The sequence below is a fragment of the Oryctolagus cuniculus genome, chromosome 15 (assembly GCF_051225735.1).
Source record: "Oryctolagus cuniculus isolate XC-2025 breed Fujian yellow rabbit chromosome 15, ASM5122573v1, whole genome shotgun sequence".
Taxonomy (NCBI): Eukaryota; Metazoa; Chordata; class Mammalia; order Lagomorpha; family Leporidae; genus Oryctolagus; species Oryctolagus cuniculus.
Genome location: NC_142881.1, coordinates 54512468 through 54536147, shown reverse-complemented (window position 1 = coordinate 54536147; position 23680 = coordinate 54512468). Strand labels below are relative to the sequence as shown.

General features: G+C 39.0%; 1 protein-coding gene across 2 annotated transcripts in view; it reads right to left on the bottom strand.

Annotated features, from left to right (window-relative positions):
* Window positions 1–4799: 4799 nt before the first annotated feature.
* Window positions 4800–23680, bottom strand: part of ZNF365 (zinc finger protein 365) — a 143495-nt gene continuing 124614 nt past the window's right edge. For both annotated transcript variants that reach the window (XM_089314098.1, XM_089314097.1), the window contains exon 4: window positions 4800–4956. In XM_089314098.1, coding sequence (XP_089170224.1) covers window positions 4897–4956 — 60 coding nt within the window. In that variant the 3' untranslated portion in view covers window positions 4800–4896. The remainder of the gene's footprint in view (window positions 4957–23680) is intronic.

Here is a 23680-nt window from a genome sequence, read left to right as displayed (position 1 = left end):
GGAAGTGGAGCAGCTGGGACTCGAACCAGCGTCCATATGGGATGCCGGCGCTACAGGTGGTAGCTTTACCCACTACGCCACAGCACTGGCCCCATGCTGCTTATATAGTTGATCTGCTTCTTACATAGTTGAGCTGCTTCTTGCATAGTTGATCTAATTATGCCAGGGCCAATCGTATACAACACAATCCTATTTCAGCGAGAAGGAAGGCCCAAGTCCATACCCACAGCTTTAAGAGCGATGAAGTTTTTTTGTCCAGTGGGATCAGAAGAGCTGAGTCACAGCCAGACCTCACTTGCAAGAGGAATCAGAGCTCACCATCTTGCTCACTGCAGATGTGTTCTATTCCCTTCTGGAAGGTCAGCCCATTCTTCAGTGCACTCGTGGCTGGATCTAATTATGCCCACGCTCTGGGGAGGTGTGCATGAGGAAAAGAGAAGAGGCTGGACATAGTTCAGTGGTTGGGGACCTAGAATGTTTTGCCTCAATGTCTAAGTATGCGCCCAAGCATTTCAAAAGGAACCTTATTCTTGGTTTCAGTTCATTTAGATTTGAGACCAAGGGAGTCACTTAAATTGTCTTCCTTGTTATCAAAGAAAATATGTTCCCCTTAAAAGAGGGCTTTTTCTCTTTTTTAAATAGTTTGCCTTATTAAATAGATAGATTAGCTTTTAAATGAACGGCTTTAGAACTTGGATTATTTATCTATTTCACTATTTGTTGAACATCTAACATGTGTAGCCAGGCACTGAGGCAGTTACTTACCAGTTGGTAGAATCATGGATTCCAGGGCATAGGAATGAGATGAGGCCTAGGAATCTGATTTTAGCATAGCTCTTGTTGATTCTGAACGATCAGACTGTGCTTTTAGAAAGACAAATCCAGAAAATACAAAGATGAATGAGGCAATATTTCTACTTTGAGGAATTTATAATTACTATCTCATGCATGTCAAGTAGCTAAATGCATTTTTCTGCTTCCAGTTTTCTTCCCTCTTCTCTCCCCCTGCTTACCCACTCAAGGCACTGGTGGGTATAAAGACAAAAGAGAAATCTCCCTGCCCTCTAAAATCACGTGTTCACGAAAGTTCATCCAAGTTCACATTTGCATGGCAAGGTGAGCGTGCTCCGTTTCAGGCCCCCTTGAGGACGCTTTCCTAGTGCCTGCTGAGGGTGCTGAGGACGGATGCTGGCACTGGAGACCACCCATCCATGATAGTCCAAGCTCCAGGAGCATCAACACGCTGAGTTGTGAGAATTCTGCCAGAGTCTATGCAAGTAGAAAGGAATCAAAGTTGGGCACTGTGTGTCTCTGAAATCTGCTATGTAGACAGAGAACAATAAAAATCTCAGGTAAGGACATTGCTTGATCTACTGTATTCTCTCTTCCCTAATTCCTGTTATTCTATGCCTTACCTGTTTCTGTTCCTTATCTATCTTTTTAACATTCATTACTTTATTTATGTGTTTTTACCTGCTTTTTTGTCATCTTTACCCCTAAGATAAAAGTTCCACCACAGACAGATATGGTGCTCTTGTTCCTCATAGTATTCTCACTGCCTGTCACAGGATCTTGGACTTATGAAACGAATGCATTAGTGAAAAATGTTAACTACTTGGTTAACCACCTATTAACTTGGCTTTTGGACACAATTACTTAAAATCTGCAACTATCCATCACCAACTGTCCTTTCATCAGGTCCATGCTGCATGTCGCTGGAGAAATGATGTCAGGTGTGAATATATTCAGAAAATAAAATGCATCAAACCAAGAAGCAGGCAATCGAGAAAAGAAACAAGACTCCAACGTTTACGGAATTAAGCCTCTGGTTTGTCTCACAGTCAGGGAAGCTGATTCATTATCAACTGTCACCCCCTAGTGGTAAACAATGTATGTGTCAGGTCTCCACATTTCTGGTCAGTTTCAAAAGCAGATCAAGATGCCAGAGGTTTCCACAGAAAAATGCTTTTGCTACCAATCTCATGCATTTGAAGCACACACACTACACACGCATTCATGCACATACACACAGGTAAATTTATAAGGAAAAATATTTAAGAGTTACATCTTAAGGGCAGGCATTGTGGCATACATAGCAGGTTAAGCTGCCACTTGGAATGCCGCATACCAGAGTGCCTGGTTCGAAAGCCTACTTCTTCAGTTTTGATCCAGCTTCCTGCGAATGCTCCTAAGAAGAAGCAGTGAGGCCCAAGTACTTGGGTCCCTGCCAGCCACATGGGAGACCTGGATGAGCTTTCTGACTCCCAGCTTCAGTCTGGCTATTATTATTATTATTATTAGCTCCGGATATTGCAGGCATTTAGGGGACTGAACCAGTAGATGAAAGATTTCTCTCTCTCTCTCTCTCTCTCTTTCGATTAAATAAAGTTTGACCATCTGGATGGTTCCTACCTTATTGGAAACATACTTAGAGATGAAAATAACTTGCTTAATACTCTCTTTTTTTCTAAGAAAGCATTAAAACATTTGTCCCCAAAAACTGTAAAACTGTAAAAGAAAATTGATTTCTTATTTAAAATTTGACAGTCACTTTATGACACAAAAATAATTTCCAGAAAGCAAGAAAATTATGATGAAGTTATCCTAAAGCTTGATGTAGGTCAACTTTTTAAGATAGATTTTGGTAAACTACATGTTATTTTTTTTAAGTCAGTTAAATTCAGCCAAACTGTCAGTTAGTTACAAAAACATTAGTTGCAAAAACAGCCAGTTGCTTAAATGAATTCAACCACATTTCCCTGCCTCCACCCAATCCTGCCCCCTAAAGCACCCACAGCCACACACACTCACATATTCATTTCTAAGAGTATAGATTGAGAAAGGCGTCTTTAAATAAACCATCCTGAATGATCTCTAATTCTGAAATCGTTGAGATGAAGGCATACGTTTTCTAAGATGTGCATTTAAATTGGGTATTTGTTAGCTGGAGAGAGTTTATAGTGGCATATAAGTGAAAGTATATTGAGAAGTCTATCTGCTTATAAAACTTATTGGAAATACTTGGTATATGTTGTATCAACTACATTGATTTGGAGCACTAATTATGCACCATGCATTGATCCGGGCATTTAACCCTCCTAACCAACCTATGAAATAGACACTATTATCTCCATTTAGAGATATGTCTGCTCAGAAATATTAAATTCCTGGCACAAGGTTACCAACTGTGGCACTAGGTCTTACTAGATTCTAATAGATATCCTTTTAGCATTGACTTTTTCAGTTAATTGGTTTCACGCAACAAGCAGCAGGAACTTTACTAAATGCAATGACATTGGTCACCAAGGGTACAGGCAAGATTCAAAAAGCTTCAGGAAATATATATCTCTGGCCGAATAAAAACATCTTGGTGAAAATCTTCTGTGTTAAAGAATTAGGAACCCTAGTTAATGACTAAGGTCTTATAGGGAATTGAAATTATCCTTTTTAACTCTGATTTTTTAAGTGTGCTATTAAAGATAATGTGAACATGTTCTATACTTTTTTATATAACTAAACACCAATTATTACTCATTATTTGCCAGGTGCATTTTTCTACCTTTATTCAACCACCAAAAACAGCAAGTTAGTTTAATTAATTAAGGATTTCAGTTACTTTAGTACCAATTAGCCAAGATTTTATTATATTTAATTTGTGTACTTGTCAGAACTTTCCCCTCTGGAAGACATTCTCATGGTCTGAAAAAATGGCTGCATCCTGATGGGACTGCCAGTTATATCCTAATTGTAGTATCTTCTGTAATACACAAGATGGCTGTGGCTCCTTTAATCGCCCATGAGTGGACCTCACAAAGATGTTCAGACCAGTATATCAGTAATGCTGGTTAAGGGAGGGAAGTAACAGTGTAAAAGTATTACAGTCTAGAAAGGAAAATACCTGAAGTAAAAAGTTTGATGAGCCTCGGATGTGAATTCCTTATCTTCCTATGTAGGAAGCATCAAGAAAAAAAAAAAAAGACAAAACACTGTAGAACTATCAGAATCACCATATTTCAGCTGGCCATTCATCCACTTTGCTTATGGGGAACTCAAAAAAACAGACTAAGGCAACACATTAAAATTTTTTTTCAGAGGCTGGCACTGTGGACTAGTAGGCTAGGCCTCTGACTGTCACACCGGCATCCCATATGGGCATCGGTTCGTGTCCTAGCTGCTCCTCTTACAATCCAGCTCTTTGCTGATGGCCTGGGAAAGCGGTGGAAGATAACTCAAATGCTTGGGCCCCTGCTCCTGCATGGGATTGGCTCATGGCTTTGGATTGGCCCAGCTGTGGCTGCTGCGGCCATCTGGGAAGTGAACCAGTGGATGGAAGACCTTTCTCTCTGTAACTCTACTTTCAAATAAATAAATAAAATCTATTAAAATTTTTTTCTTGCTGTGGGAGGGTTTAGATATTATCAGGCATTTGGATGGATTGAGGCTGTAAAGATTCATAGTAGAATTACTTTCATACCAGTTAGTAGAATGGTGAGAATTGGGACTGGTTTTTCATTTCTGGTCATCAAACCATTCCAAATCCCCCAGTATCTCACTATTATTGGCTACATTCTGTCTGTTAGTCTCTGAAACATGGGCTACGGCATTTCTCAGCATTTAGGACTAAGACACTTGCACATTATGATTTAGATCTCTATGGCTCTTTCATCACTTAATCCCTACCTCATGAAGAACACTAAAAGACAGATAAACATCTCTAAGGCATCTGTGAGGCAAAAAAGAACCTTTTCATTGAGCATGCTATCCAGAAGGTTAAGTTTATCAGAGAAAAGTTACCTCCAAGTAGTCAGAGACCTGGACTCTGGTCTCACCAATTCCTGTAAGTCCTCTTTCCTCTGTGGGTCTCAGTTATTTCACCCACCAGATTCAGAAATGCATTCATCTGCAAGTGTGGACAGCCACGGTCCAATAATCCTTCCCAAGTCTCCTTAGTAAGGCCTGTAGAAGGAGAAAATGCTCAGGATCACCAGCCATCAGAGAAATGCAAGTCACAACCATGACAAGGTTCTACCTCACCCCAGTCAGAATAGCTCACATACAGAAATCAACAAGCAACAAATGCTGGTGAGGGTGTGGGGAAAAAGGTACCCTGGTCCACTGTTGGTAGGAATGCAAACTGGTGCAGGCACTGTGGAAGACAGTATAGAGATACCTCAGAAATCTGAATATAGAACTGCCATATGATTGAGCCATCTCACTCCTGGGAATGTACCCAAACCAAAAGAAATCAGCATATCAAAGAGTTATCTGTACCTCCATGTTCATTGCAGCTCTATTCACAATACTAAAATATGGAATCAACCAAGATGTTCATCAACTGGTGACTGGATAAAAAAGTTATATATATACTATGGAGTACTACACAGCTGTAAAAAAAATGAAATCCTGCTTTTGCAACAAGATGGACATAACTGGAAATCATTATACTTAGTGAAATAAGCCAGTCCCAAAAAGACAGGTGTCATATGCTTTCCCTGTTCTGAGGTAAGTAAGAGTACCTGAAATGTAATATATTGGAGTGAAAAAGACATTTGGAAATTTGATGATTGTTTATAGCCCTTGTCTCTTCTGTAGAGGAACAGTGGTTTTGTTTGTTTTTGTCTCTTCATACTGTTTGTTGAACTCTTTTACTTAGTGTAGGGTTAACTATACAATCATTAAGTAAGCTGAAATAGGCCTTTCTAAAAATCAAGAGTGGGAATGTGAGAGGGAAGAGGAGGAAGGATTGGCACATGGGCAGGAGGGAGGGTGAGGGGGAAGTCTCACTATGTTCCTGAATCTGTATATATGAAATACATGAAACTTACATAACTTAAATAAAATTTAAAAAGAATAAGCCCTAATACCCCATCACTTCGTAAGATCAATTCTCTGATTTGTTTCCATCAGGCACTTTGCCCCCCTCCACAATGATCTCATTTATTTGTTTACTTATTTACTGTTCCCCCCTTTTTGGAATACAAACTCCATGTATTCAACAAAGTGCCTTATTCACTGCACTCAGGGAGTCTAGAACAGGGCTTCATTTATGGGAGGACTCAAGAAGTAATGTTGAATCCATAAACAAATGAGCTATCCCAATAATACTGAACACATGAAAGAATGAGGGTTTGATTTATGAGTTCTCACTCTTCTGAACAAGTTGCTTCAATGTGCCCTGTGAGCAGATGAGTTTGTGGGAAGAGATTAAAATGGCTCAAGAGGAGGCTGCTGAGTTTCTGCTGTGCAACGGTGACACTTGTTTTGTCTTGATTTCTATTATACTCCTTTGCTTAAGGATGAATGTTCTATTTCACTGTCCTTGAACTGATGCTGGCCCTCCTTCATGAGGGACAAGCTCAGTGCAGTTTTCTGAGTAAGTGAGGTCATTACCTGGTTTCAGAGCTTGCCCTGTTCCTCGATATTCTTGATGCTCAGTCCCTCCCAGCTCCAGGTGCTGTTAATATGCCAGAGAGGAAATGCAAGGAGGCTCTTGGGCTATTGAAACTCCAGAATGAGTGAATTAATCAGTCCCTTCCTGAAAGAAGGTACTTACATACTGAAGTGACCACATGTAGTCTGTGAGTATCTAAGATTGCACAGGAATACCCAAGGCAATCTTCATAAGCATTATGATTTAGTTTAAGACCAGCACCACCAATGTTCTCCATCCATAATCTAACTTTGTTTCCCATTTGATTCTCCCCCAATTTGGAGAAGGACTTTAAAAAATAAATAAATAAGGCTTGGTGTGCTGCAGGATCATTGAGTAATCATAGCTGAAAGATATCTTACTGATTATCTAATCCAATGTTTCCCAAACTCATCTGAATGTAACAATAACCCAAGGTGCTGGTAAAATATCATTTCTCAGGCCTCACCCTAATGGTTTGGATTCAATAGGCTTGAGTGAGACTCAATGTATGTTTTTTAACAAATGGCACAAGTAATTCTTATGTTCAAGTAACACCAGTCTAACTCAACGCTTTCATTTATCAAGTTAAAAAACTGAGGCTTAGAAAAGCCTGGGTATACATCTGGGTCATACAGCTCACTAAGGACCAATTCCTTGACCTGGATTTTTTTCCTTATGACAACCTGCATTCACTAAATCCCCATCCTGTTAAAGAAACAAACAAGCAAAAAAACAAAACAAAACAAAACAAAACAAAAACAAAAACAAACAAACAAAAACTAGGTAAACATACACAGCAAGGGAACTGAGCACCCAAAAACTGCTTTAACTTTCTTGGTATTTACAATGAAAATACAATTTGACCTCTTTCAATACTCCCTCATTGGGACACATCTTTTCTCAACAACACTCATATTGTGCATGTGCTCTTTGGCCATGCCTTACAGTTCTGTGGAGTTGGCCTTTAGCCTCTTAAACCCTAATCTGGAATCTCACCAAGTATCATCTGGTTTATCTGGCGAGTAAAGAATCTAGCAAGGTAGGTGTTCAGAGCAGTGTTTTTCATCATTGGGAACTAAAAACAATTACTAATCTGTCTTCCCTAATGCAGTCCATCTGTGCATGAGCAATTTGTTTGACTTCACCTAAGAGGGACATCATATTCTCCATATATTGACATGCTTAATACTTGCAATCAGAGAGACAGAAATATCCAGGCAGCCCCAGTTCTTACAAAACAGAGCTGAAAGCAGGTGATTCAGATGACTTTAGATGACTCATACTACTTTGATGGCCAAAGCTGGTTAGTCATATGTCTACTCTCTGAGGGAATCCATCGCAGGAACCCAATTTCCAGGGGCCTCCAAAGGCTCATTAAACTTCTTAGGAACTCAGTTCTATGTGAGTTATCCCAGTCTTTTCTTTCACCCTGTTTTTATCCCTCTTCAAAGAAATCCAAGTAGAACCCAGAGATACCGGGCAATAGGTCCCCCAGGAACAGCTCATACTCCAGGGTGAACTTGGGCTTCAGTTTGGTTTATTTTACTACTAATCTGGGTTTTCAGGGGAAACCCAAAGTGTGGAGTGACTTTACTGTGGACAGATCCTCAGGTTTGCTAAGCCTCATGATGAATGAAAAGTGAGTAGGAAGAAAATGCCTGATTTGGGTTTGCTGAGAGAGAACTCAGTATAAATTTTAGGTCTTAGAATATTCTAGGGATGGAACCTTTTTAAATTTGAGGTAAAGAAGTTGTTTTTCATCTCTATTCTCTTCAATCTTATGGAACTATTTGAAAGTCTCTTAGGCCTTGAACCATATCTTAATTGGTGCTTGCACAATTTTTCACCTGTCATTATAATAATAGTAGCAGTAGTAATAGTTGTTATCATTGATTATTTTTATTTTAACTAACAGCAATACTGAAAACATGGAGGTACTAATTTGCTGACAATGATCTTAAAAAGCAGTGGTCTTTTAAGGAATTTTAAAATATTCATTGTTTAAGTGAGGAACATAGAACTTCAGAAAATGTCAACTGTCAATTTCTCTTTGCTAAGTTGGGAAATGCCAAGGTGGCCACTTCAGTGAACTCCTTCCTGAAAAGCAGACTCCAAGACAGAAAAAACCAACATCACTCAAGCCATAGAAGCAGCACTTACACTGTTGTCAGCCTTAAGATTAGTCCATGCTTTGGAAGATTCTAAGAGTTGGGTCAATGAAGTATTGGTTCAAATGCCTGCTGGAGCAAATAACAGATGAGGCCAAATGGCAGAAGAAGTATGGGAAACATGAAAAATGTCCTGAAATATCTTATTTGCCCCCTCAGCTCCCAGTAGTGCTAATCTGAGCAAAATCTGTGCTCTGCTCACAGAGTCTGTGTTCAAAGAACCACGGCATGCAGACTTAACCCGCATCCACTCATGGGCAATACTATCACACACACTAAGTGAAGATAAAGTCATAGAAAGCCAGACAAAAAGGCAGCTGGAAGATCTTCTAACACTTCATTTTTCTATGTGAGAAGTGATTTGCCAAGATCACAGTATTTGTGACCAACCACATATGACCTCAGGTCTCCCATTCTTTCCTCTATACCAAAGTTTTTTTAAGAGTCATTTTTAGATCTTGCTATCACTATTGGCGTCTCTTTGCTGAGTACTTAAACAACGAATGAACAGACAAAAAAGAACAAATATTATTTAAGCCTCCCTAGTAAAATGTCAGGATGGAAAACTTATGAGATGGTTCTGTTATCAAATCTTTCTTAAGATATAACATGTTCTTATTCCATTCTTATATCCAAGATTAATCCTTTCCTTCACTTTGTCTTTATCATGGACAGATTATTTTTATTGCACATGCCATTTGTACTAGAGATGCATCATAAACATACACTCCCATAAATATACCAGAATCTACATTACAGCATAAATTGAATCTTTCAAAAATAGGGTGTAACCATCAGTAAGAGATTAGTTTAAAAAGTAACAATAGAGATATAGGTAGACACGCTGTTGTTCACTAAACAGGAAAGATCTCCACTTATTGACATAAGTAGAGATATTCAGGATGCGTGATAAAAATCAAACAAGATCAGTAGGTATGTATATAAGATGACTCCAAGAGAGTTTGCTTGTTTCTAAATGTTTATATGCACACATTTGTATTTTCTGCAAAGAAAATTCTGAAAGGATACCCAGGACAAGTACTACTTTTACTATTAGTATTATAAATTGATAATAATATCATCAGTATTAAGAAAGAACAGGTTGAGGGTGAGGAGCCATTGTGTTTTAAGTCATGAGCTGTTAGCCAAAATAAATAGATCTGACCTATATGTAAGAAATTGGTCTTTCCAGGCAGGGCTGCAGGAACTGCAAGAGAGGAAATGTGATAGAGATAGATGGGGAAGCACTTGACTTTTACCAGTTGCTTTGGTTTTTCCCTTTGGCCAAACACATTAAGAGCATTTAAGAGAAAAACACTATAATTACATCCTGCATGACAAATAAAAACAACAGCAAAATCATAGACTTAGATCCTTAATAGTTATTATCACCTCCTTCGAAGCTGGGTGTGGCAGCCACTCATTCAGGATTGCACCCAAGGCCACACCTTGTTAGTCATATTACATCTTGTCTGTCAGGTACCTTCTCCTTGGTGTTTCAGCAGAAAGAAAAATAACCAAAGAAATTCCACCCAACAGCCTATCCAGGTTAACTGAGTATTTGCATAGATGCAGAAACATTGCCAGTGCCTGTTTCTCCTTCCTTGTTGTCAGTGTGCATTTTGCTGATGGGTGATGAATAACTGTTTATAGTTGTCACCAAACTAGCATTTCCTGTTTTCTCTGAGGTTTCAGCTTTTTAGAAACTTTTTAAAGATTTATTTATTACTTATTTGAAAGTCAAAGTTACAGAGACAGAGGTCTTCCCTCTGCTGGTTCACTCCCCAAGTAGCTGCAGTGGCAGGGCTGAGCCAGGCCAAAGCCAAAAGCCAGGATATCATCCAGGTCTCTCACAAGGCTGTCAGTTCCCAAGCACTCGGGTCATCTTTCAGCCATTTGCAGGTAGCTGGATACAAAGTGGAGCAGCTGAGACATGAACTGGCAACCATATAGCATGCTGGCCCCACTGGCAACAATGCCAGCCCCTGGGGTTTTAACTTAATAGCGATAAAACTTGTACTTCATCACCTCTTCATCTCATATCCTTACAAACAGAACAGTAAATGTCCCATTTGGTAGCAAGGGTAGGTAATGGGAACGAAAGTAAACTAAGTCTTTATTGGACAGGCACACTCATGAGTAGGCTTCTTTAAATTAATAGAATACTGAGAAAATTGGTCTGATAAATCATTTTCTATTCTTTCTAGAGATAATAATATTTGCTATGGTCTTTTTATAAAATCTCACTAATAACACAAAGTCATTTGTAATAAGATCTAATTTTTTTCTTTAGTCTAACCTCATGCCCTTCTCTTGTTTACAATTTTTCCCTCTCAGCAATATCTCAAAGGAAAATATAATATACTTCAGACTCCATGAACTTCAATGCATTGTGCAAAACTAGGTACATTCAATTTTTGAAAGTAGGAACGATTTTAATAGTCTGAATAACTTAATGTGTAGTCATAATGCCAAATATCATACTTATTATTATAATTATTTCTCTCTCTAAATCAATTGGTTTGTAAGCTCAAAGCATGCATTTCATTATATACTAATTGGATTCACGGAGCAGTGATCTCCTTGTAACCCTAATCCCTGTTATAAAATGGAAAAATCATCATTAAATTTGATTTACACACTCCTTTTGGGCAGCGTCACCTACATTACCCTCAAAGCAAGGGATTTTCCATTAAAATTTCTTTTTGAACTAAGAATTTTAATCATTTAGAATAACCAAGATGAGCACATCTTACATCCCAGTCTGAGTTAGTATAAAAATTTAACAATTTCATTCCTGGATACTGAAAGTAATTTTTTGGCACAGCCTGAATCACCGAAATTTGAAAGCAAATTCCAAACATTGTTAATCTTATTAACTACTTGATAAAGAAGAGATCCTAAATAAATTTGGGAAATGTTGAAATTCAAAATATATCTTGATATATATTAATTCATTTAGGACTTCTGCAGTCTTTTTTTTTTTTTTTTAAGATTTATTGATTTATTTGAAAGCCAAAGTTTGAGAGTGAGAGAGAGAGAAAGAGAGTCTTCCACTTGCTGATTCACCCTTCAGATGGCTCCAACTGGGAGAGCCAGGAGCTTCATCTGGGTTTCTCACTAAGAAGCAGGGGCCCAAACACCTGGACCATCTCATCTTCTGCTGCCCTCCCAGGCCATTAGCAGGGAGCTGGACCAGATGTGCAGCAGCTGGCACACGAACCAGTGCCCATATGGGATGCTGGCCTCGTAGGTGGCCATTTTACCCACTAAACCACAACACCAACCCCCAGTGTATTTTTTTATTTTTCTATTTTAAATGGTCCAAATCCAGGAATTATTTTCGACTATCTTTTTGAATACTTAGTAGTATGCAACAGAGCAGAGTTTGGAAATTGCTGAGATAAACAAATATTTATGAAGCAGCTGTTAAACATATGTTAGTTTTCAAATAAATTCATTAACAAGATAATAAGTCTCTTCTCAGCTGATGCCAATATATTGTGTGAAATCACCCATAAATCAAGCCCAGATACTTCCTTCCTCTAATGACAGGTCACAGGGATACTCCTTAAGGGAGCAGTGGTATTGAGTTGAAGGGGGGTGGGACACAGCAGGAATATATGCCATAAGAGTCCGTCCGAGGTACTCACACAACTTCGTTCATAGTCTTCAAGATCTGATCGACTTCAATCTCAGACACAGCTTCCTTTTCTTCCCCTTGATTATGATGAAGTGCTGTATGAACACTTAATTTCTGGTTTGAGGGATGATCTAACTCCTAACTCCTGATGGGCTACTTAGATTGCATGGCATTAAAGACTTTCAGGCATTCCATCTCTATTGGGTCCCAGTTGAAAGCTAAGAACTATTTCATTAATGGAGAAATGATTCTTTTTTTTAAGATTTATTTATTTATTTGAAAATCAGAGTTAAACAGAGAGAGGAGAGGCAGTGAGAGGGAGGGTCTTCCATCCAATGGTTCACTCTCCAATTGGCCGCAATGGCTGGAGCTGTGCCAATCCGAAGCCAGGAGCCAGGAGCTTCTTCCGGGTCTCTCACATGGGTGCAGGGGCCCAAGGACTTGGGCCATCTTGTACTGCTTTCCCAGGCCATAGCAGAGAGCTGGATTGGAAAGTGGAGCAGCCAGTCCTCAAACTGGTGCTTATATGGGATGCCGGCACTTCAGGCCATGGCGTTAATCCGCTGTGCCACAGCGCCGGCCCCAAAAATGATTCTTTTCAAAAGACATCCTGGCTTTTCTCAAATTCTAGGTCTCTGCACTGTGATTCTCCTTGTTGGGGTTTCCTCGAAGCTCCACACAGCCCATCTGGCTGCCACAGACATGTTAAGCACCATTGGTGTCTGCTGGATCTGCACAGCAGTCTAGACCAGGTACAGAACCTCTTTGATGCCAAGCCCATTCAAAATTGGCAAAATAACAAGTTTTTATCTGATAAGTGGGTCAAAGCAGCACACACACATGCAGCATTATGTTGCCCTTAACTTCCAAAGGAATCCACAAAATGTTGTGCTTTCTTAGTCATAAGAGTGTAGCAACTAAGTGTGCTGTTTATTTTTTTTTAATCAGACATGACAGTTCCCAGGGCTCTGAACCCTAAAAATTTCACCAAGATGACCAAGTTGACATGCATTTAATTTTCATGAGGTGTTTCTCCCATCCCTGGTATGCAAACATTTGCCAAGGCATTTAAAATACTAGTTCCTTCTTACTCACATAGTCCAATCATCATGAGTTATCTATAGGATGGACTAACAAGTTACCCTAAGAATGGTGAGACAATCTTGGTCTCTGTGACTAACTTATTGCCGCAAACCGGAATGACAACATAGCTCTGAATTAAGATGATAAACGTATACTGCTACTGCTGACAGATAAAGGCAAACTGCTTCTGATGGTTTTTGTTTTTCCAAATACAGGAGTAAAACCTTTATCCAAATCAATAACCAAGTAGCAACTAATGTCCCAGCAAGGCGTCCACATCTGTAACATCTGTAGTTGTAATTTTTTCATTATCTCAGACTCATTTATAGTCTGCATAGACCAAGCAGAAGAGTTAGTGTTGAAATGAAAGCCCTTTAGCTGTCAAGATTTAGATGTTGATCTTTACAATCACCTCAAGGGTGTAGTATTAATTATTGTTTACTATTCCAAGAACTTCCATTTAGCTATTCCTGTTGTAACAGCCTTTGGTGCAATAGTGAGGACACCAATGTGGGGAGGTTGTCAGTAAAATTAAATCTATTTCAACTATACTTCCAGGGCTTAGCATATGTTATTTTGCAGACCTCCTGGGCTGACAGGATATGAATTCAGGTTAAAATTCCACTCATCCCCTAAATTTCAAAGCCTCTAACTAATAGATTATTTGGGAGTATTTGGGGGAACTTCAAGGTTTTGCACAGATCAAGGCCAGTGAGAATTCCTGGAAATTTGGGGTGTTTCACTTTACTCACTGTGGATTCACCCTTGCAAGCGACCACAGATTCCTTTGGGAAAGACAAAGTAAAATACTCACTGGCACGTAACTGTGTCAGTCTTATAGTATCCTTCGTCACGCTGGCTAGACCCTCCTTCATGCAAAAGTCCTGTGAACTGGACCAAGTTGGAAACTGAGATGACAAGATGACTGCTGATGCCGTACGTGTCCATTATCAGACTAAATGGCAACCTATGTATTTCACCTAGGGATATAATCACCGATACCAACGATGCCTGTGGGTGAGATCACTGTGATTACCTCTCCGTACCTGTTTCCCATTATAGTAAGCGTATCTACTTTGTCTCTGGGAATTACGTGTTTTCACTGACTTGTTGCCACTTCGGGATCTCCGCATCTTAAACTTAGAGCGCCCCTTTCAGACAGCAGTTTGTGCATCGTTCCTGAACTGCAGAGGACTACTGCAGAGCTTCCAAGAATCCACATCCTGCATTTAGCAATGTTTCTCTCAATGCTTTGGCTATGGATGTGTCCAGTGGACCCTTCTAAGAGGACGCAGCGAAAGAGAAGCGATCAGGGCAGATATGATGTATCCACTACGGCCTTCCCATCCTCCTGAGCCCTTAGAGTGACTCTAGTTTCAGTCAGTTAAATAAATAGTAGTCACCAGTGGCTGCTCTAACACAAACGAGGAAAATCTGTAGAATACCTCGTGAGAAAATGTTGGCCTAATCCTAACTAGTACAGCTACTTATAACCCATTCCCACACACACTCCAAGTTTTGGTCAATAAAATTCAACCACATCATGCAATTCCTTTGGTATAGAAGTTATCTCCCACGTGTTAGACATTTCAGTTGTTCCCCTATTGCATGTTGAGGATCTCTCTCTCTCTCTCTCTCTCTCTCTCTCTGGTTATGATTCTGAAGACAATGTGGAATGGGAGTGGATCTTAAGAAAAATCAGTGTCCATTTCCGAAGCAATTGCCATGTAAAGTCATAATGGAGTCCTTTTTTTTTTTTTTTTTTTTTGACAGATTGAATTAGACAGTGAGAGAGAGGCAGGCAGAGAGAAAGGTCTTCCTTCCGTTGGTTCACCCCCCAAATGGCCGCTATGGCTGGCACTGCACCAATCTGAAGCCAGGAGCCAGGTACTTCTTCCTGGTATCCCATGTGGGTGCAGGTGCCCAAGCACTTGGGCCATCCTTTACTGCCCTCCCGGGCCACAGCAGAGAGCTGGACTGGAAGAGGAGCAACCAGGGCTAGAACCCAGAACCCACATGGGATGCCGGTGCCGCAGGCGGAGGATTAACCTAGTGAGCCACGGCGCCGGCCCCATAATGGAGTCTTAAGCAGGAGGGAATCCGTGGGGTTTGAGGGAACTGGATTTATCCCCACTCACTCAAATATCTCTATTCCAATTTGCAGGGTAACTATCAGTGCTTTAATTTTCACAGAAAGATTATGCAGCACCCTACATAATCGAACTTTGACTACAGTTTTAAGATATAACTCTACAATTATAAGAGATAATGAATTCTTTTAGAATAGTTCTAATCATGATTTTTTAATCATGCCTAACCCCAAACATTTCAAACCCTGAGCTCGTAAATCCGGTTAGGAAATTCCATAGCCCCCCTTTTTATTATTCCTACCACAACAATCAATTTCAACAGCTGCTTGGTTTCCCAAAGACTGCCTCTTAGTACATATTTCATTCCAAGCAAAAGTGAATGAAAATAGGCAAAGATGTATTTTGCCAATATAAGTACTGAGCTACCATTATCAGTTATCAATACCTTTAAGCCGAGGTTAAAAGCCAGAATCCTACCTTGTTTCCCAGAACTTTTCTGGAACAAAATGCTTTATCTGTCAGAGTTCAGTAAGAAAAACAGAAACCATTCTAGAAGTGATAAGGTGCTTACAACATCACTGGAAGGGCTGGAAGAGACAAGGTTAGGAGAGACAAGCCTTTGTTTTCAAGTTCACTGCCTACTTGCAGAGAATCAAAGTATTACTTCTGAAGTCCACAGAAAGAACTCAGGGCTACCAGAGACAGAAAAGCTTGCCAAGTATCCTATTTACTTTCCTTTGTTTCTTAGGCACCTTGCAGTTATAAGGGACCATATGGAGAAGTGTGCATCCTTTCTCAGTTAAGACAGCACAAATTCCATGTGCAATTCTCTAGTATCTTACTTTCTGTGACATGGTTATCTAGGACACAAGTTCAGTTTGTGCAGTTACAAAGATATTGGAAGCTCCCTTAGTCTTCAGAGTCCTCTATCAGTCCATGGTAGACATGAAATTGAAAAAATGAAAAAAAAAAAAAAACACACACAAAAACTGTTGTTGTGCTGTCACTGAAAGATCAGGGTTAGTTTGGTGCTAAAAATAATCATTTATGCTAAAAGAGATGTCAGTTGTCCCAGCTACCTATAGCACTGAAATAACGGTTACAGAGAATCTGGAGATGGCTACAAAATCTCAAGTACGACCAAATTAATACATCTGCCTGATGTAAAAAGTAAGTAACAGCCTGTGCTTCCCTCTGCCTTCCAATTTGCCTATGAGTAGCTTTGTTAGCAGACATAATCTGGGGATGTATTGGTAGGGGATTCTGCAAAAGGTAGTTTGAAGTTTTCTAGTCTCTGCTATATGGAATAACAGTGAATTAGGGTAGAATGTTGCTGAGCTCAATAAAACATTCAAAAGAAGGTATAACGATAAAAACTTGAAACCTGGCATTAATAGGAAATAAGAATTTTTTTTTAATGACAAGGATTTTTAAAAATACAAAATTTAGGGGCTAGTGCTGTGGCGCAGCAGGTTAAAGCCCTGGCCTGAAGCGCCGGCATCCCATATCGGCACCGATTCTAGTCCCGGCTGCTCCACTTCTGATCCAGCTCTCTGCTGTGGCCTTGAGCCCCTGCATCCACGTGGGAGACCCGGAAGAAGCTCCTGACTCCTGGCTTCGGATCGGCGCAGCTCCTACTGTTGTGGCCAATTGGGGAGTAAACCACTGGATGGAAGACCTCTCTCTGTGTCTCTACCTCTCTCTGTAACTCTTTCAAATAAATAAAATAAATCTTTTAAAAAATACAAAATTTAGAGAGATTTTAAAGCATAATAACAGAAATGTAAGAAGTCAATAGATGGATTAAATAGTAATTAAATACACCTAAAAGAATCACTATGGAATGAGAACAAGATGCCACAGAACTTACCTGAAATGCAACCCAAAGAGACACAGATATGGAACTTCTGAAGAAGTTAGATACAAGGAAGATAAAAGGAGAAGGTCCAACAATATTTACTCAAGTTTCCATGAGCAGGTAAGTTAGAAAAGAAAGCCAATCCTAAAAATAATATTGGTTGAGTTTCTCCCACAATGGCTGAAAAAAACGAGTTCTCTAATTCAAGAAACCAATTGAATTCCCAACAGATTATGAAATATAAGGAAATCCATAACTAGGCCCATTGTAGTAAAAGTTTAGTACACTATATCCAAACCAATAAAAGGTTTAAAAAAAATCCAGAGAGAATAGAAAGGTCACCTATATAAGAAGACAAATTAGACTTACAACTCATTTCTCCTCCACAGCAACAGAAACCAGAAGAGAATGAAATACCATGTTCCATGTGTGGAAAGAGAGTAAGTGTCAGTATTCTACATGCAATAAAAATCATCTTTCACAAGTGAGAGAGAATAAAGATGATTAAGGCAAATAAAAACTAAATTTACTACTGAATGGAAATAGAGTATAGAAAGATATTTCAAAAAGTCTCAGAAAATCGAATTAAAAGATAAGTTTATTTCGGTGCAAAGAATATTGAAATTCATGCAGTGGTGTTTCTTCATATAACACATTTCCCATGAATTTGTTGAGGTATCCTCAGATAAACTTCAAACAGGTATCAAAGGATAAGAATAAGAAATGAAAACTCAGCCCAAAATAAAAGGCAAAAGGAGAAGATGTTTAAAGCAAGACAAATGGAAATTGCACAATAAGATACTAGCATCAAATCCAAATGTATTTATAATTATTATAAATAGTCTAAAAATCGCAAATAACAAAGCAAAGCTATAGGATCAAAAAAGTACAGTTACATGTGATTTACAAAACGCAGACCCAAAACAAGGACGACAGGGCTGGCTTTGTGGTGCAGCAGGTTAAGCTGCTGCTTGTGACTCCAGCATCCCATAGCAGAGCCCATCTGAGCTCCAGGTATTCGATTTCCTGCTAACACGCACTTGGGAAGGCAGAAGATGACCCAAGTATTTCAGTCCCTACCATGCATGTGAGAGACTATGATGGAGTTCCTAGCTCCTGGCTCAGCCAGGCTCAGACCTGGCTGTTGTTATTTTGTAGAATGAACCAGTAAATGGAAGATACCTGTCTCTGGCTCTCCCCCCACCCGCCCCTGTCACTCTGCCTTTCAAATTAGTAAATAAACAAATCATTTAAAAAATTACATACACACAAAAAGAAAACTAAGGATGAAGAATACAGAAAGTTATAGGATAGAAAGAAAACCAATCAATATCAACCAATACTAGATGCTGTGGCTATTTAAACATCAGAGAAAATTAACTATAAGGCAAAAAAACTGATAGAGCTATTAAAGGTCAATATATTAAAGATTTCTTCAGAAAGAAATAAAAATGCCAAATGTTTTATACCTTGTAGTATAACCTGAAATATACATAAAGCAGGCATTTACAGGATTAGTAGAAGAAAGTGATTAATACACTATATAGTAAGACATTTTAACACAGTTTTCTCAATAGTTGAAATAGTTGATAGATCCTGGAGACAAAAGAGGTATAGGTGATATGAAAAACCAAATGAGATTGATTTCATATGTGTATACAATATATGTAGATATGGTAGTTACAGCCAACATTATGAAATTATGTTTGTAAGCATAATAAAAATGGATCATGTAAGTCAGCCATAAAGCTCACTTCAACAGATTCAAAAAGGTTGGTGCCAAAACCCACATATTCTAAGAACTGTATAATACATTTACAAACAATTACAAAATAAATAGAATTGGAAATTTAAAAATACATGATGGCATATTCATAGGTCAAAAAAGAAACATAATTATAAAATAATTAAAAATAAATGTATAAGCATTTCAAATTAAAATTTGTCAGGTATAACTAAAATATATTAAAAGGAAGAAGTTATAACTTTTAATGCTTACATTAGAAAGACCAAAATGAGGAGCTGATCTTTCAATTTGAAAAAACAATATCAGAATGAATTCAAATAAAGTTCAAGATGAACTATAATAATAATTTTAAAAATAGCAGAAATAACAAAGAGTTGATTCTTTGAAATAATTACTAAAATAAAGCTTCCAGCAATAATTAAACAAGAAACAAAAAGAAAAAATAAATAATACTGGAAGTGAAAAGGAAGAAACAAGAACATATCTTGGCTGGCACCATGACTCACTTGGCTAATCCTCCGCCTGCTGCGCCGGCACCCCAGGTTCTAGTCCCAGTTGGGGCGCCAGATTCTGTCCCAGTTGCTTCTTTTCCAGTCCAGCTCTCTGCTATGACCCGGGAAGGCAGTGGAGGATGGCCCAAGTGCTTGGGCCCTGCACCCGCATGGGAGACCAGGAGGAAGCACCTGGCTCCTGGCTTTGGATCGGCGCAGCGCCAGCCGTAGTGGCCATTTGGGGGGTGAACCAACAGAAGGAAGACCTTTCTCTCTGTCTCTCTCCCTCTCACTGCCTAACTATGCTTGTCCAAAAAAAAAAAAAAAAAAATCTGCTAAACATTAAAGACTAATAAGAAAGCATAGGAGTGTCTCTCTACAAAGAAGATTAATTCACTGGATAGATTAATGAAATGCAGCATTGCCAGAACTGACCAAAGTTGAGAAATAAAGGGCCTAAATAACCCTAGAACAATAAAAAATTGAATCATTAATTTAAAATAGTTTCAGAAAGAGAGTAAAATCCCAGGAAGTTTTACAGGCATATTCTAACAAATATTTATTATGAGACAATTTCAAATTTCTATAAGCTGTTCCAGAAATATTAAATCCTTGTCCAACTTTGATGTCCAATTAAGATAATGTTGGCCGGCGCCGCGGCTCACTAGGCTAATCCTCTGCCTTGCGGCACCGGCACACCAGGTTCTAGTCCCGGTCAGGGCGCCGGATTCTGTCCCGGTTGCCCCTCTTCCAGGCCAGCTCTCTGCTGTGGCCAGGGAGTGCAGTGGAGAATGGCCCAAGTGCTTGGGCCCTGCACCCATGGGAGACCAGGATAAGTACCTGGCTCCTGCCTTCGGATCAGCGTGGTGCGCCAGCCACGGCGGCTATTGGAGGGTGAACCAACGGCAAAGGAAGACCTTTCTCTGTCTCTCTCTCTCTCACTGTCCACTCTGCCTGTCAAAAAAAAAAAAAAAAAAGTATCTAAAAAGAAAAACAAAACAAAAAATCTCATTAGGTTAAAAAAAGAAAACATCCCTTAAAATTTATATCCATTTGTGATGTACATAGCAAAAACAAACACACAAAAAGTTATTGAACTGCAAATAGAGACAATAGTAACCTGGGAAAAGTTCATACCAAAAATCTAAAGCAATTATTATATTCAATGGCAAAACAAGAATTAATACATGAAGATATCTTCATGACCTTGAGCAGAGAAGGAAACAAAAAGCACTAAAGCTTAAAGGAAAACCAAATTGATAAACTTGACTACATTAACATTTTGACTTTCTGTTAATCCAAAGAAAACACAGAAAATGAAAAGGAAACATTCAGAGAGGGGGGTGATGGGCATTTGTGACAGCAGTTAAGACACCAATCGGGACACCTGAATTCATGTTGGTGTATTTGTTTGAATCCTGACTCTACTACCAATTCCAGCTTCCTAAATGCACACCCTAGGAGCCAGCAAGTGATGCCTCAAGTACTTGGATCCCTGCTACCCACATGGGATACCAAGACTGAGTTACTGGCTCCTGGCTTTCATCTGGCCCAGCCCTGACTTTTGCAAGTATTTGGGGAGTGAGCCAATGGATGTGAGGTATCTCTCTCTCTCTCCCTCTGTGTCTCCTCTCTCTCTCTCTCTGCCTTTCACATAAATAAAATAAATAAAAATTTAAAGAAAAAACAAAAGTAAAGTTGTTATTTACTCTCAATGAGAAAAATCAAGGGATTTGGACTATAGTTCTTTCAATGCTACTGTTTAGGTGATTCTTGGACTGTTACCCCATCAAACATACCTCAGTTTCCTCAAGTATAAAAAAGGAAGGGAACTAAAGATCTCTGAGACCTATCTATCTCCAAGGCAAAAATGAAACACTGAATTATGGATGTAGAAGCACAACCGAGCTCAGGTTAGATAAATCAATCTGAGGAATGTTGGCAAGTGTACAAATGTTTTTATTAGGATGACATGATTTTCATCTTTTATTATTTTATGAGCCAGCTGTTTAGAGGTAAAAATCTTCAGGAAAGAGCTTCAAATGAATCAAGCATTGCATTAGCAAAAAAAAAAAAAAAAAAAAAAAAAAAAAAAAAAAAAAAGAGAGAGAGAGAATGGACATTTTGTCCGCATTTATAATAGGTTCTATTTTTAAAAGACTATTGAATGTTTCAGGCACTGGAATCATTAGTGATGCTTTTAAAAATGCCTACAAGGGCACAAGTATTAAAATAGTCTACTCTAAACACTTCAGACAGGATGCACAGTAATAATCAGTATTAGGCTGATGCATGAGTGAACATTATAATGACGCAAAAATAAGGAGAGAGAATAGCATGTTGAGCTCAAGTAGACTCAAGCAGTTGAAGACCAATGTTGGGAATTTTTAGGAACAATGTAAGTGGTCATTTGGTAAACAAAGTTAAGTACACTTATTCAGGTTTATTCTCTTGAATAGGAATACGTAATTTAGTATTATTTCCAATCACTCTTATGCCAACAAAATAGGTCTGTTTAGAACTCAAACAATTTGAAATTCTCTCGGTTACTGAGTTGCAGAGTGATTTGCCTTCAAGGACTCTTGCAGTTGGTTTAAAAAAAACACATTAAATTATAGCAAGAGCGTTATATTCTAGGATTACATGGCTGCTCAACTCTTCCCACCCTTATAGAAGTTCAACATAAATAGAAAGACATTATTTTTGAGTGCCACCTCGGATCTCAGGATCCATGACCTTTCAAACATCTTTAATCCATCAAATATTTTTCCTATTTTCTGTCATCAAGAAATTAGAAGTAATAGGCTCTCCATTCAGGACATCATGCATTTTATTCTTAGATTCAGTATTAGGAGAATTTAGAAATATTTCAAATGAAAAAATCTTCTTCAGAGATGAATACCTAGAGAAAGTAATTCTCTTTCTTTTGTTGGGAGAACATTAACTTCAGTACAGATAATCACTCTTCCATAGAAAGTCAAAAGTCATTTCTTGCATTTGACTCTTCTTGTGTTGAGCTTGTACTGAGTCAGTTTTGTAGTTATTTTTTCTGGTAATATTTTATCTGATGGGCTGGAGGAGAGATTTGCACAGCTCATAGCTAAGCATGATCCAAAAAATAGAATACAGAAGTGAAACCCTCCCCCAAAAAAACCAAGTAAATATGTGATCAAAGTGTTGATCAAATGAAGATCAAAGAGCTGATCCAGAAAGTGAGATAAGAACAAGCAGTTCCTGGTAGAATGGAGTAATTTGTGTGACCGACCAATGTTCCCTTCAAGAACTGCCACACACATAAGATAAAATGTAACTTAGCTAAAATAAAAACATCAGTTAGCTGCTAAATCAGAGCACAAAAATGCCCAAGTTTTTCAAAAGGAGAAAACTTCCTCAGAGAGATGAGTTGACAATATATAATGACTTTTTCCAGTATTCGCACATTCTAAGACATTGGCAATTAAACATTTTCCTAGACTTCTGTCAGAAAGAAAAACCAGTGAAGACACTAATGTTGTGGAGATGTAAAGGTGAGATTGAAGAATTGAAGGCCCCCCCCCACACACAATGCCTCAGACATATGCCAGTTTTTGATGGTGTGTTCGCAGAAGATTGAGAAATTAAGCAGAAAATGTCAGAAACAGAAAGAAGCACGTTTTTCTTTTTCTTTTCTTTTCTTCTCTCTCTCTCTCTTTTTTTTTTTTTTTTTTTTTTTTTACAGGCAGAGTGGACAGTGAGAGAGAGACAGAAAGGTCTTCCTTTGCCGTTGGTTCACCCTCCAATGGCCGCCGCGGCCGGCGCACCACGCTGATCCAATGGCAGGAGCCAGGTACGTATCCTGGTCTCCCATGGGGTGCAGGGCCCAAGCACTTGGGCCATCCTCCATTGCACTCCCTGGCCACAGTAGAGAGCTGGCCTGGAAGAGGGGCAACCGGGACAGAATCCGGTGTGCTGGCGCCGCAAGCGGAGGATTGGCCAAGTGAGCAGCGGCACCGGCCAAGAAACATGTTTTTCACATACTTATGGTACTAAAGAAACAAAAGTAAAATTTAGATCTTGAAAGTTAACCCCAAACTCTGAAAATCAGAGAGTAACTGGCTTGTGTTTCATAATGCTGAGAAGATAAAGATATGCCCTCCCAAAGGAAGGCTGCCCAAGGAGCATACCAGGCAATGAGTTGAAAACCATGAG